Source organism: Staurois parvus, unplaced genomic scaffold, assembly GCF_062004578.1.
Source record: "Staurois parvus isolate SC_StPar_1 unplaced genomic scaffold, SC_StPar_1.0 ptg000538l, whole genome shotgun sequence".
Taxonomy (NCBI): domain Eukaryota; kingdom Metazoa; phylum Chordata; class Amphibia; order Anura; family Ranidae; genus Staurois; species Staurois parvus.
Genome location: NW_028318334.1, coordinates 3,478,552 through 3,498,515, shown reverse-complemented (window position 1 = coordinate 3,498,515; position 19,964 = coordinate 3,478,552). Strand labels below are relative to the sequence as shown.

The 19,964-nt window shown below is 40.2% G+C and overlaps 1 protein-coding gene across 2 annotated transcripts in view; it reads right to left on the bottom strand.

The window, feature by feature from the left end:
- ACLY (ATP citrate lyase) overlaps nt 1-19,964 on the bottom strand; it is a 109,972-nt gene that overhangs the window by 19,339 nt on the left and 70,669 nt on the right. The window contains exons 13-20 of one of the 2 annotated variants that reach the window (XM_089690637.1): nt 19,591-19,681; nt 15,917-15,946; nt 10,978-11,119; nt 6,979-7,147; nt 6,660-6,764; nt 4,593-4,789; nt 3,437-3,518; nt 2,283-2,393 (exon numbers count right to left, since the gene is read on the bottom strand). In XM_089690637.1, the coding sequence (XP_089546763.1) occupies nt 2,283-2,393; nt 3,437-3,518; nt 4,593-4,789; nt 6,660-6,764; nt 6,979-7,147; nt 10,978-11,119; nt 15,917-15,946; nt 19,591-19,681 (927 nt within the window). The remainder of the gene's footprint in view (nt 1-2,282; nt 2,394-3,436; nt 3,519-4,592; nt 4,790-6,659; nt 6,765-6,978; nt 7,148-10,977; nt 11,120-15,916; nt 15,947-19,590; nt 19,682-19,964) is intronic. The other variant, XM_089690638.1, reaches the window with a different exon arrangement.

The window sequence follows — 19,964 nt, the reverse complement described above, 5'->3', positions numbered from 1 at the left end:
TGATGAAAAAATACATGGGTGATGAAAAAGACCCGGCTCAAGAAAATCAAACCCATGGTATTTTTGGCAAAGCGAAGACAAAATTTATTTACCAGACTATGAGACTCAACACAGCAACCCATCTCCTAGGGCTACAAAAGGGTTGTCTCGAAACAGACAAAAACTCAGCAGCTTGTTATTGTATTACTTATTTCAGGTACTTATATAGCGCCATCAATGTACGCAGCGCTTTACATATATCTTGTACATTCACATCAGTCCCTAACCCTCAAGGGGTGTACAATATAAGATCCCTAACTTACAATCACATACAAGGGCCAATTTAGACAGGAACTAATTCACCTACCAGCATGTCTTTGGAGTGTGGGAGGAAACCGGAGTACCCAGAGGAAACTCACACAGGCACAGGGAGAACATGCAAACTCCAGGCAGGTGGTGCCATGGCTGGGATTCGAACCAACGACCCCAGTACTGCCAGACGGAAGTGCTAACCATTTAGCCACTGTGCTGCCCATATTATTGTATGAATATATGATCAATTAAAATACTTTAAGCTTTGCAATTAGTCTCTGAGCAGTAAACAAATCAAACCCAAAATAATCTGCTTTAAAGACGGTACTACTCAAACCAAAATACTAAAATCCTAAAAGTATACCTAACTCATTTAGTATTTTTATAACCTGCAATCTGGTTCCCAACCTCTAGAGACAAAATCAAGAAATTGTTAAAGTGAACGTTTATGTACTGTTTGCACGGTGTAATTGGGCAACTATGTGGCAAATGAGGTTTAATGTTGATAAATGTAAAGTTATGCACTTGAGGGCTAAGAATATGCATGCATCATACATACTAGGGGGTACAACTGGGGGAATCAATGGTGGAGAAGGATCTGCGAGTTCTGGTAGAACTGCCCAGCTGCGGTTTTCAAAGCAAACAAAATCCTCTTTTGTATTAAGAGAGGGGTAGACTCCAGAGAGAAAGATATCATTTTACCCCTGTACAAAAAAAGACCATCTGGAATACGAGGAAGTCATACCTGAGGGGTCCCCATGCGGAAGCTGGAAATCTGCTGAGTCCAGTGCTGAGCAGCTGCCCTGCTGCAATGTAACCACAGGGGGTTGCTCGCTCAGAACAGGCGTTTTTAAATGCAAGCTATTCTCTGATTGAATGAGGTGGAGAAGCAAAGTGGTAACGTCACACTCTCCACCTAGTCTAATCAGAGAATTTCTTGCATTCAATGAGAAAAATGTGATGTGTTCTGTGTATGGTGCCTGTGATGAGCAAAGGACCCCCCCTTCCCCTATGTCACGGGGCAGCTGCTCTGCACTGGACCTGGAAGACAATGGTGATCACTGTACTAGCGGCATCTACTACAGTGATTACCAGCTTCTACAAGGATCCCTACAAGTATGGCATAAGAACACATCACCTCTGAGTATATACTGCAATAATATTTAATAAAAGGATAAGTAGTAACTCACATCTTAGAATATAAAAACAGGCTCATAAGGTGGAGAGGTGAAACATCTGTAGCCAGATGTTAGGTGACTGATCCAGAAAGGAGATAGCCTAGGTCCGCCAGCAAATGATGCTGTGTATGTGAAGCATGGATGGTGAAGTCTGGCAGAGTCTCCAAGATGTCCAGGGTCGGTCACGTTTCGTGTCTGCCGTCATCAAAATGCAACACGTTTCTGAGCATGCACAGGACGAGCGTCGCTCGGTGTGCCCTTTTATCAGGCTGCACGAACGTGACCGGCCCTTGGACATCTTGGAGACTCTGCCAGACTTCACCACACAGCACCATCTGCTGGCGGACCTAGGCTTTCTCCTTTCTGGATCAGTCACCTAACATCAGATCATTGTATTAGTGTCACTAGTGATGTCCATGACCTTTGCAGCCAGTGTCTGTTAGTGCCAGAAATATTGGGATTTTTTTTTTCTTTCACCAAAGACATTACAGCAGAATACATTTTGGCCTACATTTATGAAGAAACTTGATTTTTTATTGGATAGATTTTACAACAGAAAGTAGAAAATATTGTGGTTTTTTAATATTTTTTGTGGTCTTTTATCATTTATATAATAAACAAAAATCCAAATACTGACCAAATAACAACAAAAGAAAGCTCTAGTTGTGTGAAACAAAATGATAAAAAAAGTCATTTGGGTACAATATTGCATGACCGAGCAGTTGCCAGTTAAAGTAGTGCAGTGCTGAATAGAAAAAAAAATGCTCTTGTCACGAAGGGGGTAAAACCTTCTGGAGGACACATGGTAATTACCTCTGATGAAAACATGGTTGCACAGGTTCCTATACACCAACAGACAATGGGCTTTGTCAGCCTGCCTTCTTTAATACCATGACAGATCTTGTATTCCTCTGTACCACCAATCTGAGAGAAAAGCAAGGATGTCAATGAGCATTTGCTAAAACATATTTAGATTATATGTCACAAAATATATACATTTAACGCCTCATTAACACCAGTGAACCACCCTAAACACACGACCGCCTTTTATGCACAGTTCCATTTTGCCAATCCCGACATATCACACTCTCTATTTGTTACCCCCACAGAACTTTATTGAAATGTTTACAAGTGACATTTCAATACAGTTTCATTCACTGCAGCGTTGTTGCGATACAGTGGGTTGGATCTCAACCCCCTGGGTTTGATAAATATAAATGTATAGCATGCAGTACCTTTTTTTCAGCGCACACCACATTAATGCCGTGGTGTGAACCGACACAATTAAAAACAAGGGATCTTGTCTTCAATATGCATTTGAGCTGCACCTGCAATAGCAGCCAGCAAAATCCCAACGTATCTCGTGTGAACCAATCCTTGAATTATTTTTTTTTTTTTGAGGGGGGGGGGGGAGAAATCTTCCTTCCAAACAAGTAATCCTACTAATCTAAACACAAATACATCCTTGACTCTAACCACACATAAGACAAAGCCCCAAAATTTACTGCACTCCTCTTTATGCTCACTCATCCTACACCTTTTTTTGCTCCTGCAACTCTCACATTTGCACAAGACTTGGCATAATACACTTTAAGTTGGCTGAGGGCACAAAAATGCCAACACTCCAATTATATATACAGGTTTAAAGAGTGGCAACTTTCAATACACATTCACTAAGGCTCAGTTCACACTAGGTGACTCCAATGTTGAGCGATTTTCAATGTGACTTTACACTCTCTGACACTAAGTCTCATCAAACGTCTTATCAAAGTAGCGCAGGCGACATTTTAAAGTCGCACTGATCTGAGTGGGTGTCATTGAAAATGGGCTGCGACTTGTCAAGCAACTTTATGTGTCCAAAGTCGCATGGCCAGTCACACTAGTGTGAACCGAGCCTTAAGGTTATAACTACATTGTTACGTTGGGAAAAAAGCACAATAGTAATGGAGAAATTAAATAGAACTCACCTCTCCAAGGACTACAATCATTTTAACTCCTTCTGTATCTTGATAACGTAAAACATGGTCCATAAAGGTGGAACCCGGATACCTAGCAGTGAGGAAAAAGGCAGTTAGAAAACCTTTATTCTGTTTTATATGGTGGTATTTCTAAAATGTTCATGAGCAGTGCTAGAAAACAAACATAAATAAGCTCTTTTCATATTGTACAAATGCTGTCTGCAGCTGTTGGCTTCCTTTTGTGCCTTCTTATAAAGTTCTATAGGAACTGGAAAGGGGATGGTGTGATGGGGAGCAAATGGGCCGTCATCTTCTTGTGTCCTACGAGTTACTGTTAGGTCCGTATATATTTGGACACAGGCAATGTTGCTGCTATCTCTCTGATGGATTTGTTTCGTTTTTGAAGCCTTACAATGCCTTGTTTCACTTGCATGGACAACTCCTTTGAACACATGATTTCACAGCAATAGATTCCAAATGCAAATACCACACTTAGAATGAACTCCAGACCTTTTACCTGCTTAATTGATGAATAAATAATGCAGTAGCCCACACCTGGCCATGAAACAGCTTTTGATTCAATTGTCCAATTACTTTTGGTCCCTTGAAAAAGGGGGATGTCTACTCTTAAGAGCTGTAATTCCTAAACCCTTCCTCCAGTTTGGATGTACATACCCTCAAATTAAACCTGAGAGTGTGCACTTTTAGCCCATATCCATTATCTGACTATAGCTTGACTATGTTTTGGTAAATACCCGAAATAAAACTAAAATTGTGCCTGTGTAAGCATACGCTTACTAGAGAACATTGATGGTAATGCTTTCCTACTAATCTTTTCTCTTTTTCACAATTAACTTGGTTATGTCCTTGCCCCAATCTATTCTTTCAACACTTGCTGGTGGGTGTTCTACAGCTATTGGAAACACCCTAATCTAACAGCAGCTGCCAATAAGACAGTTCAACTTGCAGAGGCTTATTGAAACTGTTGAAAGTAATAAAAACTGGAGTACAAAGTAATATACATCATTTAAAAACTAAAATATATTGAAAAGTAAAACATCTAAATTAAACATATATGTAATTCATCAATAATGTTTTACATTTTTCACGTTCAATGGTGAGCTTATGATTTCAAAGGCGAGCTTATAATTTCAAAGGTTTTTACCTGTCGCCACCAATGGCTACTCCTTCATAAACGCCATCTGTGGTCCTGGAGATGATGTTGTTGAGCTCATTAGACATACCACCAGAGCGGGATACATAGGCAACACTGCCGGGACGATACAGCTTGGAAGCCAAAATGTTATCCAACATTCCCCCCGTGTTGCCAATCTTGAAGCAACCAGGTTTGATGCCACCAACCTAAAGACAATAAGGACAGCTCCAGTATTTTACCAAAATTAAAATAATTGATACTACCAGCATGACGTCCCTGCATTCCAGGGCAATTAAAAGTGCATCTAAACCTTTTTTATTTTGTTTAAAATAGACAAGAAAAAGGTAGAACCTCTGTGAGCTTTGTATTGTGGTCTGTGTCTATTGTGGAGATTAACCCTTTTATATGCCTTACTGACCACGAAGTTCTCACTGGAACAGGATGAGGAAAAATAAGGGGATATTTCTTCCCGTGACAATTGTCTATGGGCATCTTCAAGAAGTGTACTTCTGTGCTAGGGAGTCATACGTCTTTGCCTACAATTGAGAGCAGCAGCCTGTAAAATCCATGACAGACTAGCAGACGATGAGGTTGTATACATGTATCTGAGAATGCATCTATGACCACTCATAGATGTGCGTTACATTCCTACAGCCACTGCGTCTGTCAGCCTGTCATTGATTTGTACAGGCTGTTGGCTGCAACTGTACACAAACCCCTCATGATGTACATCTTCTGCATCCCTGTACATTAGCCTAAATGGGGACTACCCTTATTTCAGAGAGATTACTTTCTGCTGTGTCTACGAGACAGGAAGTTAAGGTAATTTTCCAGAATGGGACACAGATGGCATAAAACCCTAACGAGGGCTTTAGCTATTTCCTACACTACCCAAAACTGAAGAAAAAAAGTTATGCTCTAGATGGGCTTTTCCCTTTTGATACAAGAGCCGTATTTCCCCACCCCCCTATTTTGGACACATAATAAAATTCACTTTTTATATTCCAATAGTTTTTATTGAATAATTCAGTAATACAAATGAACAATGTGATTGCCGTTGGATCTACTGCGGGGGACATTCTTTTAGTTTTTTCTTTTAATAAAGGACTTGTCAAAGATCGTGTCCTGTCTATTTTTTCACACTACACTTTTTGTTTTTTTGTGAATGAGTACAGATACTATGTAGCCCCCCCCCTGCCCCAAAGCACCCCCCCTGGTCTGGTATGGTTCAGGAGGGGCGCTCGCTCGTCATCCTCCCCCCCTTTCCTGACCTGCCGAGCTGCATGCTCGGATAAGGGTCCGGTATGGATTTTGGGGGGGACCCCCACGCCATTTTCTTTTTTTTCCAATTTTGGCGTGGGAGTTCCCCTCAAAATCCATCCCAGACCCGAAGGGCTTGGTATGGATGGGAGGGGGGACCCCACAATGTTTTTTAATTATTTTTTTTAATTGCTGGCAATTCTTTTACATTCAGCTGTCAGTGGGGAACCCGCTGACAGCTGAAACATTAACACATGGTTGTCACTACTAAAATACCACATGAATTAATAAAATAAATCATGCAGTATTTTAGTAGTGTTTACTTTTTTCAGACTTCTGGAACAGATTAATTGGTTTTCAATGCATTCCTATGGGAAACGGTGTTTCGGTTTACGAATTTTTCACTATACGAAAAGCCCTGTAAAACGAATTAAATTTGTAAACTGAGGTATTACTGTAGTGTTCTTTTATCACACGATCATTTACATCAAAATGTTACATTTACAAGTGTAAATAACCCTTTGGTGTGGAATTTTATTTCTTTTACACATTTATGTTCCTGATGAATCATTTCTGTAATTTAGGATTTGTTACTTTATCTCCAACAGAAAAGGCTCCTTTTTATGCTCTCCTATGTAGACAGCACATAGGTAGAAATAAAACCTATATGAGTTGACTTTTACACAATGCAGTCTATGTTGTCAACATAAGCATATTTATGTTATTAATTTTTTTGGGTGGTGAGGATTTCACTTTCTCCACTGGTACATAGCCCAGAACTCACACCTATCTATATACAGAAAACCCAACACTTACTGTAGCAGGCCCAATAATAGTGACTCCTTTCTCATCAGCAGTTTTGATGAGCTTCCTGGTTAAAGCTTCTGGAATTCCTTCTGCAATGATTGCAATGGTTCGGATCTACAGACATAAATTAAATGGACATCGGTCAATATAAATCTACAAATACAAAAAAGTCCCTCTAACAAAGTCGCTTTTGCCAGGTCAAAAACTTTCCCCTTATGAGTTTTCCACTTTGTCACAATTAACTGCACCACCAAAGCATACTGTGACAGGTTTAAAAAAAATCCAAGAGATGACTAGTCAGAAGAAAATAGGCAAGACTGCCAGTAACCTGAGGATAATTCATGGTCTCCACAGTGCTGTCATATGCCGATCTCAGAGATGCAAAGTTCGTGAGCACATCCACTTCTGGGTGTTTCCGCATAGCATCCGCCATATTCTTGAAGACTGGTATCAAGATTTCTTTGTGACCCCAATAAAACTTCTGCTTATGATCCCCACTGGTAAAAAGAAAGTTGCACAAGGTTCAGGTATACTAACGAAAAGAGTGATGAAAGCAAATATTCTAATGATTTAAATATTGGGCCAGGAAAAGATGATGAGTCTCTTCCTCTATCTACTAGTTTCTGCTGTTTACTAGGGCAGATTAAAAATAAATAAATAAATAAATAATGGCGTCCCAGTTGCCATCAATCTATTTCCAACTTGAAATACTTCACTGCATCTTTGGTAACTATTAAGGATGAATTGCTCCACAAGGCCTCTAGCTAAAGAGATTTTAAAAGCCTGTTTTAAAGTTTATTAACAGTTCAAGGCTTCATGCACACTAGTGTTTTTTTAAGAAGATTTGAGCATTTTTCTCTGCTCCTAGAAGCTAATAGTATTATCCTATGTGTGCATGCACACCATCTATTGCTAGAAGTGTTTTTCAAGCATTTAGGACCAGAAAAAAAAGAAAAAGAAAAAAAAAATTTGTAGTGTTTTTGGGAGCAAAAAAATTGCTAAACACTCCTAACAGCTTTATCAAGCTTTTTTTCTCTTCATGTACTGTAAAAATGCTAATAAAACGCTAACAATCCTAGACGCTTCTAAAAGCTACTAGAATGCTACTACAAGCTGGCATAAAAACGCTATTATCAGCATTTGTTTCCTAGTGTCTTGGGAGCTTATAAAAAACGCTAGTGTGCATTGAGCCAAGAAGGGCAATATTCTTGAATGTCCATATCCTGGCCAATGACCATTACAACAGTTAATGGGAACAGTCCATATTCCACAAATTGTTTTAGCAGGTGTCGGGTTATAGAAATAAAAAGCGGTTGCTTTCAAGGAGTAAAATACTGCAGTTCTAACACAGGAGAATCAATCAACCAGAAGTTGATTGGGATAAAGGAATAATATCCTTTGCAGGTTATTTATTTATTTCGGGTACTTATAGAACGCCATCAATTTACGCAGCGCTTTACATATACACACACACATATATATATATATTACATTCACATCAGTCCGTAACCCTCAAGGGGCGTACAATCTAAGGTCCCTAACTCACATTCATACATACACATACTAGGGCCAATTTAGACAAGATCCAATTAACCTACCAGCCTGTCTTTGGAGTGTGGGAAGAAACCATTCATCGTGATATGCAAATAATGAAAGTGAAATTCACAGTTCAGTGCAAATCAGCAAATCTAAGACTCCATGTACACGAGCCTACCCTGTCCGCTGGCCACGGGAAACCACAAATTGAAGTACTGCGGTTGCGCCGCGATTTCGTTTTCCCGCGGTCAAAACGTTCCTATCCTGAACACGATTCTTCTGCGTTCAAATGAGGGGGGGGTTTAACCTCACCTAAACACAGCAGCTCCTAAACTCTGCTAAAAGCCTATGTGTACATGGACACACAGGCTTTTATGAAGTTGAGTTTAAAATGCCAAAAGCTCCTAAACTCGAGTTTAGGAGCTGCTCATGTACATGAGCCCTTATATTGTGCAGATAATTCCCCACGAAGGACCATCTCTTGCTATAAATTAACCCAACAGGTTGAAAATGAACAAAAAAACTTGAGTTCTTGGGAACCATAGCGGAACTGAAGACAGTCTCTTCAGTGAACAAGACCAAATATTACCTACATGCACATAGGCAGTTTGGCACGTCAGTGTCAAATTCCTGTGTTTACGAGTACCCAAGAGTGGCATCCAGCCCTACTGACAGCAGCCTATCAAAATCTAGGACAGGCTGAAATCCACAAAAGCTGGACACTGTACTGAGCTGTGCTCTCACCTGGGGTCTTGTGCATTCAGAATTTCTACGTTCAGTTCATGAGTCCTAAATGCCAGTGGCACCCAGCATAGTGTCCAGCCATCATGTATTTCAGCCTCTTGTGTGTCACCACCAATTGATATTCTTCTTAGAATATTGGATTATATTATATTTTGATTTTTATTACTAATGTTCTTTACAATTTTCATTTTATATTTAATTTTTATTTCTGGTTTTGTTCCCCTTTCTTGACCTCTGGTTCAGTGTTTCTCTTTGTCAGGTAAATTTCAGGTGCTCCTATAGTTTTTATATAATGATTTTGTAGATCTTATATTTGGTAATAACCATATATTAACATATTTCCAGAAATTTTTTAGGGAATAATATTTGTCTAAAAGATATTGTAATATTTGTAGAATACATTTCTTGTTTTTAAATCAACTTTTTTTTATAACACAGGAAGAATATTATGTTGATTATTTTCTGCACTTGTTTTTAACTTTTTGTAGTCAATCTTACTTTTGACCACAAGATGGCTCATTATAGAAGTTGTTCACACTTTTTTGTTGCTATAGTACCATGAGACAGCACTGAATGTGTTAGGAATGCAATTTGTATGCAGGGTTAACTATCAATCTTCTCCCTGTGTACTCTGCTCTAATTAAGATGTCTTCCTTCTTGTGTCGTTCTGTATAAAAAGGGATGAGTGGCAGCGTGTGTCTCCGTGCTTCTGATGTCACTGACGTCATTAACATTTGACGAAACTAGTAGGGCAGAGACAGAGCACACACCACTACGTATACGTGATACCACCATGGCCATCTTGGATTCTAGAGTATGAGTTGTTTATATGATATGAAGTGCCTGGTTGTCATCTTTTTATTGTAAGTGCATTTACCACATTAAATTAGTGTATTCATTGAGATTACACTATGGAGAGCCTGTTTTTTTTCTTTTTCGTGATACTATGTCCAACTGAGTATATATGCACAGTGATCTGACATAACACAGCTGTACCACCATTTGACATGTGGTTTTCAGGAAAGCTGGATATCTTGGATTGATACACAACTGCTGGTAGACCAGTCTTAATTGGGGGTCATATGATTCTGGTAAGCCTCCCTCTGTTGTACACCGAGGTGCTGTGGGGCTTATCATTAAGACGTTTGGTGGCGTTTGGTATCCACATCTGTCATTTCTCATATAAACGAAGAACCACTGAATTCAACATTTTTGGCTTCACATTTGGATTCCTTTGTTATTTTTTTCAGTTAGTGGTGACACATAAGAGTTTGATATATTTGTATTGCACATACAGTTGTGCTCAAAAGTTTGCATACCTTGGCAGAAATTGCGAAATTTTGGCATTGATATTGAAAATATGACTGATCATGGCAAACAATGCTCTTTTATTGAAGGATGATGATCATATGAAGCCATTTATTATCAAATAGTTGTTTGGCTCCTTTATAAATCATAATGATAACAGAAATCACCTAAATGGCCATGATAAAAAGTTTATATCCCCTGGAATGTTTGGCCTTGGTACAGACACACAAGGTGACACTCACTGAGCACATGGTACAAGGCCACTGTAATTGGCCTTTTACCTTGTCATGTGATCAGCTGTGTCCACAGGACACAGCGATCACAGACAGCGCCGGACACGTGCTACTGGGGGAGTGTTATGTCCTCCCAGAACTGGGCAACCGCGTTGTAGCCGTCATTCGGCTATAGCCGGTTGTCAAGTGGTTAAAGACCCAAAACCTGCCTAGTTTCCAACCCTTTTTGTGGTATGCGAAAATCAAGCTCCTACTGGAGTCTGTGTTCTTGTTGGAAACATTCAACCCTCTACCTGTCTCAGTGACTAAATAGGAAGTAAGGGAAATTTTCCGTAACAGGACAGAGACATGGTAAAATCAGGCAAAGGTTCTAACCCTTTCCCACTCTATCGAAAATTAAAATGAAAGTTTTGGCTGGTTTCTAACTGAGGCAATTAAGCATTTAAATATCAAGGATGCACAATTACAGTACATGCATCTTTATAATGTTGCAATGTGGAACTTACGTGAAAGGGTAAACCATTGCAGCCACTGACGGTTCAGAGCGTGAACAGACATAGTCAAAATCCAGCATGCCTTGCACAGCCCGGGTCTGCATACCCCATACAATAGATTTGGTGTGACGGCTAAACAGTGTAGTGGCCTTTGCTGCAATAGATTAAACATAGATCAGTGAGAGAAGAGTGGTAAAGGTGAAAATGAGGGGCAACAGACACAGGAATGAATTTAAGCAGAGAGGTGGCAAAGGACAATAAGCACACAGAAATCAAAAGGACATGGGCACCTAACACAACAAAAAGGATGTATCTACAAAATTTCAGATGGACAATCCATTTTCCTCACCATTTCTCCACTATCATGCATGGCAAACAAATGAAGAAGTTTGCAAGTGATACTTTTTCTGTTGTTAAGTGGCAATTGAACATATCCTTTGTTATGAAGCATTAATATTTACCAGAATAAATGTTATTTGGGAAACAGCTACAAAGCTGCATTTAGTACATTTGTCAAAGAAAGCGAGGCCAGCGCCATTATACCTAAATCACACATAATAACAGGCCGCAAATATTGCAGATAAACTCTGTAAACATATTCTAACTAGCATTTGAGTATGTAGTAATGTATGACTAACTATCCACTGGGGAAAATGGATTGAAAAACAAAACTGGGAATAGGCCAAAAAAAGGCAAACCTTGGTGACATTATATACTGAAAAAGCAGATTATATGGTACATGTCAAACAATACACTTAGTAAGTGCATCTTTAACCACCTAAGGACTTGCTATGGCATACAGTATGGTATACATTGTTAAAGCAGTATGAAACCCAAAACAAAAATATGAAGAGTCTTCAAAAGGTTTCTGCAATTTTATATCTATACTAATGTTTGAAAAAATTAGGAAACTTTTTGAAGAACCCTTGTATAATATATTGCAGCTTAGTAATCATTAAACGTATTGCCTGAATTAATTTTATTTTCTTTGGCTTCCCCTCCCCTCTGTTTTCACCTGGTGATCTGGTAAGTAACACACCTCCTGTATTAGAATGCCTCCACTCTAGATGTTGGAGCACAGGGGGTACCTTTGGACAGCAGCATTGTCAGTCTGGGGTGAGGTGAGTGTTAGGTGTACTAATGAATTTAACTACACTAACAAATTGAAGGCAAACTCAAGTTAACAAATTATAAGCAGTTACAGCAAACCATTTATTTTCTTGTGGGATAAAGGCTTTACATAGCAGCACAGTGGCTAAATGGTTAGCACTTCCGCCTGGCAGTACTAGGGTTGTTGGTTCGAATCCCAGCCACGGCACCTCCTGCCTGGAGTTTGCATGTTCTCCCTGTGCCTGCGTGGGTTTCCTCCCACACTCCAAAACATGCTGGTAGGTTATTTGGATCCTGTCTAAATTGTCCCTAGTATGTGTATGTATGAATATGAGTTAGGGACCTTAGATTGTACACCCCTTGAGGGTTAGGGACTGATGTGAATGTACAATATATATGTAAAGCACTGGGTAAATTGACAACGCTATATAAGTACCTGAAATAAATAAGTAAAAGCTGATCATTGTAGGCACCCCTGCTAGTGTTCAATGGGTTGTCTCATCCCTGTAACTGATACATTGGAAGGGCAGCTTGTTCTTTTGAAAAACAACAGACTTACTGGCTTGATCACCAAGTGCAAATAGAAGAAAGAAAGCCTAAAAAAGAATACTAAAACAGCCATAACATCTAAGAATTGGTAAGTTGAAATATATTAAATGTTTTCTTTTGGGTTTAATACTACTTGAAGGATTTTCAGTTAACCCTTCAGGATATTTATGGAACATCCATCCTCTGCCTTCAAGCAGAGGTTCTCTCTAAACCACCAACATGAACACTCACAGACCTATTGCTTATCGCCAGACATTTCTGGGACACTGTGTTTAGGAGCCGCATTAACCACTTATCAAGATCTTATCAAGATAAAACTTTACACTCTCAATTGGGAACAGAAGGTAATGCATTACATACTCAGCCTACCCCTGTGCAGAGCTTTCCCTGCTTTGGATTCTGACCTTTAAGAAAAGTTGGTAACACTCACCACTATCTGAGTGGCAGACAGTACCAGGCAGGAATGTAATAGAGTGTACAATATAGCAGCTTTTTCCAAAGAGGTAAATTTCTTTAGTTTCTAGTTAGTAGCATAGATTTAGCAAAACAGACAATAAACAGCAGTAAAAAGCGGGGTTTAAAACTATAAAAAAAAAAAAAAAAAAAAAAAAAAAAAAAACTTACCAGTTCAGTTCCCTACCACTCTATACCCGAAGGACGGCTACAGTGCGGTTGTCTGGTTCTGGGACAACGTCCATGGATGTAATTCCAGAACACGCCCCCCCTACGGACACAGCTGATCAAAAGATACGGTATATGGTCAATCATGACGGCCTTTTACCACGTGATCAGCCGTGTCCAATGACACAGTAGATCACCGGGTAAATGCACTTTCCTCACGCTTTCACAGCAGGAGGAAAGTACTGCCGATAACCGGCAATTGTCAGAGAAGTGATCAGTACTGATCATCAGGGCTCTGATGAGCAGTGCCGCCGACCTGTGCCACCCACCTATGCCCAGCAGCACCCTTACCACCAGAGTTAAGGAATATGAACCAAGGTTCAGAGCTTTAGAGGTATGAAAGTTTGGTTTCAATTCAATATTCAGGCCTTGGTTTAAGACAGGTTTTTTACATCACGACTTCACTAGGAGTCTTTTGAAGAGTCTGATAAAGGAGGTTTTATGAGATTTCTGCATTCTATTTAACGTCTGCTGTTTTGAGTCAAATTGTGTATTAAGCGGACTGTGTTTTACCAAAGATGCTCTGTCAAATGTGTCACCTTCTCTGGCTGCTCACCACAGACATGATATATAAAATGACCATTTTTGTTTCCGATTTGTGAATTTTGGAGATATGAGAGTTGCACTTCCTTGTTCAATATTCCTTCCACAAAGTTTGGCAATTGTCAGATATTATTATCATTACAGTCACAAGAACTAACTTTACCAAGAACTAACTTTACCAGGTACTCGCTCCCACTCCTGCTGCGATCGCCTAGGCGATCGGAAGTGGAAGTTGTCCCCCCCTCCCTGAAGTCTTCTCGGTCATGTGACAGGTTCCAGAAGACTACCAGACCTTTCACAAGGCGCAGCTCTACGCGCACATGAGCAGTGGGCACCCATCTGTGAAGCCACAAGCTGTCACAGCCGGATGCCCACACTTAAGATGCCAGCCAATTAGTTAGCGAACATATACAAATGCCAATACATAAAAAAACAAGTATTGAGTTAAAAAATGGTTAAAGCAAAGATGTATGGTCTTTCTTTTGAAGTCTTTGAACCTCTGAAATGAGTAGTCCGCTGTATCTGACTACTGTCACTGGGACAGAAAGTGATAGAAGTTAAAATTTAAAAAAAAAAAAAAAAAAAAACACAGTTCGCATCCAAGCAGGATGTGAGAAAGAATCTTCCAATAGGATCACCCGTGCTAAGAGGGGACTTCTCAACAATTTGAAAAGATTTTCTCTTCCTTCCTATTGTCTCTGGAACAGGAAGTCAGATAAAGTCTGTTAAAGGCGACACATACATTGAGCAAAAAAATCATATAGGCTTTAAACCTTCCACAATCTATTCAAAAGTATTAAAAAAAAAAAATCTTTTTTGGTGTAACTACACTTAGAAAAAAAAAAAAAAAGCAGCTGCGCTATCATCATAACAGAGCTTTTTCCTGCCTGCACTATTTCCATGGCATCCAGATACTGTACTAAAAAGCTCTGGACACAGGCTAGCACAAGCATTTAAACATTTACTAGAAGTGGAAATATTTAAACCGCCCTCGGCATAGTACTAAACATATGTAATTTGTTTCAGAATCCAGACACTTGCAAGATGTAAACCAAGGGTGTCCAACCTTTTGACTTTCCTGGGCCATATGGAAGAAGAGGAATTGTCTTGGGCTACACATAAAATACACTCACAATAAGGATAGTTGAAGACTAGAAAAAGTCAGGCAGATCAAGCTAACAATCACTGATGTAGATAATGTACCTGAGTAATAAAACTCAATTTTTGGTGATATTTATTATTGTAAAAGAAGGAACATAAAACTAGTACGATATTTGACACCGTTTTTGATAAACTAACACATCAGTATCTGGTTGGATGGATGTAGTAGCAATTCTCAATGAACTCTCAAGGTTCTCATTAGATATTTTGGTTCTAATTATGCCCTTCGTGTGCTTTGTCTTTGATATTAATTGCTCACAATTATTGGTTCTGGTGAAAATTGATGACATGAGTAAGGCATGATGGTAAAGAGTGGGAGATTTTTCTTTGGGAAGATAAAACTTATAAAGTCCAGTAAAGAGACACTGTCAAATTTTTCTTCAGCCGCATGTGTTCACATTTTTACAAAAAGTATGCCTAAAAATTCAACATTTTTACCTAAGTTTGCGGCTTTGTGTTGGACTGCATTCATAGCGGTCTTTGGCCAAATGCGGCCCGTGGGCCGCAGGTTGGACACCCCTGATATAAACAAACAGCAGCAATGTAAAAAGATTAAACATAACTTTATATATTACGACAAAGCAGATCAGTCCCACAATAACGGACTGCTGGTGAGAAATGGGAAGATAGTAATTCTTAGAGAGTAAGGGTATATGCAGCTGCCTTCAGAAGCTGCAGATTATCATTTTGTCTAAGAATGACTCTCTCTTCTTGAGTCCCTCAATAGACTTCAAAACAATTTACGTCAAGTACAAAATTCTTTTTTGCACACACAGGAATGGTAATCTAGATTATGCGTACAGGTGGAGATGGGTGGGGCAAGGCAGCAGAATACACACACTAGGACTGTAAAGACCACAGTGCAGACAGAGCACAGCAAACAACCAGCTCTCAGATACCAGCCTACCTTTAGCTGGTCCATGTATGGCCGCTGTATCTGTTAAAATGAGACAGTTATTGTGCACGACGAAAATTGAAGCTTCAAAAGTGATGCAATATGAAGGCCCTGTAAAATGTATTATATGTTGTCCTACCAGCTCATCAAGTTTTATATTTAAGGAAACCTACACAGTGCGAAATGCAGGGTGCCATTATTGACTTCTTCCAAAAATGCTATTTATGTGGCTGGTTTTCTAAGCCAATAGTTTGAATATTTATAATAGGTGTGCAGATGAGTATGTTCTAACGCCTTAAGGTTTTTCACCTTAATACATTCTATGCATTCTGTGCTGCAAAATCCCCCTTATTATACTTACCGGAGCCCAATCCGATCCAACGATGTGCGCGAGAGCAGCGGTGCTGCTGTCAATAAAATGCTGTGCCGAGCAAGTGGGGGTGGGGTCGACCGGCCTGCTCCGTATCAATAGATGCAGGCAGAGCGGCTCAGGAGTGAGCATACACAGGTGCCACCATGGAAAGCTAATTTCCATGGGGGCACTTGCCTAAGAGGAGGAGCCTGGAGCGCTGCTGGGAACCCCAGAAGATGACGATCAGGGCTGCTCTGTGCAAAACCATTACACAGAGCAGGTAAGTATAACATGTTTGTTATTTTAATAAAAAAAAGAAACCCCAAAAAAACTTTAATGTCACTTTAATGCTTATTCTGCGTGTCAAAACACACAAACCAGAGAAGGTAAGACAACTAGCATTTTCAGGAAGTCAGCAATGACAGCATCAATATTTATCTCAGCACAGTTTTCTTTAACCCTTTCCAGAACAAGGGGTTATTGATTCCTAGGTGGCAAGCCAAATTTAGCGGTGTCAGCATGTGTCTGTTATCTTAACCCCTTGGGACCGGCGCCTCCCGCCCCTTCAAGCGGTTTATGACGCCGGGAGGCGGGCAGGGTATAGGGTCATGTGACCGCTGTGATTGGCTCTCACAGTGGTCACATGATTGGAAGCTTTTCATGAGGTGCCGGTAACTGTACCGGGAGCACTCAGGGCACTCACTCTCGGCACATTTGTTTACGCAATCATTGGGTATGCAAACATGCGGCCTTTCAGCATCAAGGCCAAGTCTCCGAAAGGTCGCATATTTGCATACCGCCGGTGGCAAGAAGTTTATAAACACCTCTGGCTAATTTGCATACCTAAATAAAAAATGTATATTTTTTTTTAAAATGATATCCTTTCTACTACACAGATTTGTTTTTTTTCCATTCCCAGCCCTCTTTTAATAGACTGACTAATGTACTTTTTCTTTTTTCTATTTTGTAATAGTTATTTTAGTTCAGAAAGTTGCACTATTAAATAAATGGCACATCATCAACGGAGATTCTGTCAATGGCATATGGGATTAAAGAATAACTTCACATTTCTAAAAAAAAATAATAAATGCACAATATTTTGCAGGTTAAAAAAAAAAATTTTTTTTTTTTTTTTAGGAGCCTGTAAAGCATTGCATCAGCAGGTCGCAGGTGCAATCTCAGACTCCTGTAGACTGTCAGTGTATTTGTTTGCTTGCACCTTGCAGGCAGTTACACAATGACGGGAGGACTCAATGAACTACATGGAGTGCTAACTATTACCCTGGTAGTTCATTGAGAACTACAAGCCATCAGCCACAAGGGCTGTTAGTACTTTTACTTCATTCTTTCCCAGATCTCTGTGAATGAATGGCACGTCCGTGTGGGTGTTCTTTTCAAATTGTGACAGCAGATGTTGGGAGAAGATTCGAAGCCCGATGTCACAATGTTGGAGGGAGGGTTTTGTAGCATGCTCGCAAAGGTGAACATATCATTTAAGTTTAAGCAGCTGTGCAAAGTGTCATCTGCTGGCTTCTAAATGGAAGGGCGTTTATTAAGGTTTTCCCAGCCATTAGGCATTGTGCTGGGGAACAATGGTTTGCAGGAAGGGGTTTAAGAAGGACAGAAGTAGAGAGACACAATTTCTGTGTTTAGAGGTCACATAGGTCTGTTGTGGGATGATTTACAGCTCAAGATCAAAGTCAAGAAAGGCTTTAAATACACTTTATTACAGAGTACAATTCCACGTGTGCCCCCATCATCTACCACCTATGTGTGGCAGCTGAAGCATGAAGAGGAACAAGGAACAGAATAGGTCATACAACCTTATCAAATGTCATTCCTCTGCCTAAAGTATACGATTGTTAGAAGTAAAGAGTTTGTGTTTTTCAAAGCAACTAGTCAAATAACAATTGCCATTTCTGAAACACAGAAAATGAAATGAACAGACACTTTCTTTTCAGTTTTAGGTTTCTTTCAGACAGGCGCTGCCGCCCGTCCTGCGTGCATGAGCAATTTATTTTTAGGTCTGCATCTGCCCAAGCTGCATGCAGACAGCAAATGCAGGTGGATGCATGGACATACCAAATGTCAAAATTTGACAGGTGAGCATGGGTAGGTGCATGGACCCAAATGCAGACACCATGTATGTTCAAGTTTGTGCACCTGCTTCTGCAATGGTGTTTAAATTTTGCCATGGCATCACAGCCCCGTCATGTGTACAGGCATGAGCGGCTGCATATTAAGTGTTCAGGGAGCTGTAAAACTGTGGCTCAACCGCCTGGAGTTCATCTCTCCCTTCTGACCTCATATGTGTGTGTTTGGGGGGGGGGGGGCAGTCATTGCCACAGATCCCCTTTTTTTTTTTTTAATTGCAGCCGCTCAGCATGGTAAGACAGAACTTACAGCAGAACTCCCATGGACTCCCTGTGCCCGCACTGCATGGGTTATGTTCTCGTTTTGTCCATGGGCTCAGTTATAAGCTGCACTTACCCATTCCTCCGATCCTCCGGAAAACCACGCTCCCCCATGTCCAGCGGTGGACTGTTCTTGCCGTCAATTCTGGAGCTGGTCAATGGGCGTGATGACGTCAGGAACAGCCCATTCAAAAGACTGCTAGCGTGTGTGTGTTTTGGGGGGGGCGCAAGAGTGGCAGGGACCGGTCTTACACTCGGAGGATTGGCAGATCAGGTAAGCATATCTTTGCTTTCCGAGCCCTATAGAAAAACGAGCATTTAACCCAAGCAGTGCAGGCACAGCCCCACTGCATGGGAAAATAATAATTTTGCCAGAAATTATTCTTTAAGAACTATTATAACTAATCACAAAAAGAGGTTTTCATTCTTTTCTCTCTGCAAAGGCGTAAGAGTAAAGCTGGCTATACATGTTTTTTTTTAGCCATAAACAAGGAAGATGAAGGAATTTAACTTCCCCAAGCCATGATACTGTATTCTGACAGTGGGACTGCCTGCAACCAATTGGCTGCAGCTGCTGATCAACAAAAGTTTTCCAGTATGTGCCTTTGTCAGAGGTATATCAAATGATTGACTTCTGTCAGGTGGGAAGAGTCACACACTGATTGGAATTTGGGCGATCACAGCTAAACCAGCCGAATCTCGATCAGTGTATGGCCAGCAGTAATCTAATCTTTCCAGCTACAATATTTTACTGGGATACGAAAGGTTGTGGCAGCGTCACCAGGGTGATAGATAATTGAAATATGTAAATGTGGCAGTCAGCAGATGTAACCCTAACCTTAAAGATCATAGTTACTGTAAATGAAATGGAGATATAGGAATTTGAACATCCAGAAAGGGTACTTAGAAGACTAAATTACCACTAGGTAGAGTTGGCTTGGCCTTTTTGGCTGGAGTGATGTCCTCTTGTCTGGATTCAGAGAATGATGCCGTTCTGCTGGGTGCAGGAGTCTACAAAACAAAACTTAGCTTTTAGAAAAATACCTAGATAATATCAACAGCTGCTTAGGGAGAGTCCAGACAAATATTTTTTTCAGACACAATGGGGGAGATTTACTGAAACCTGGAGCACTCGGAATCTGGAACAGCTGTGCATGGAAGTCAAATCAGCTTCTAACTTCAGATTGGTCAATAAAAGTTTTAACAAAAAAACCTGGAAGCCGATTGGTTTCTATGAAGAGCTTAACCAGATTTTGCACGCTCCCATTTTAGCAAATCTCCCCCAAAATCTAAG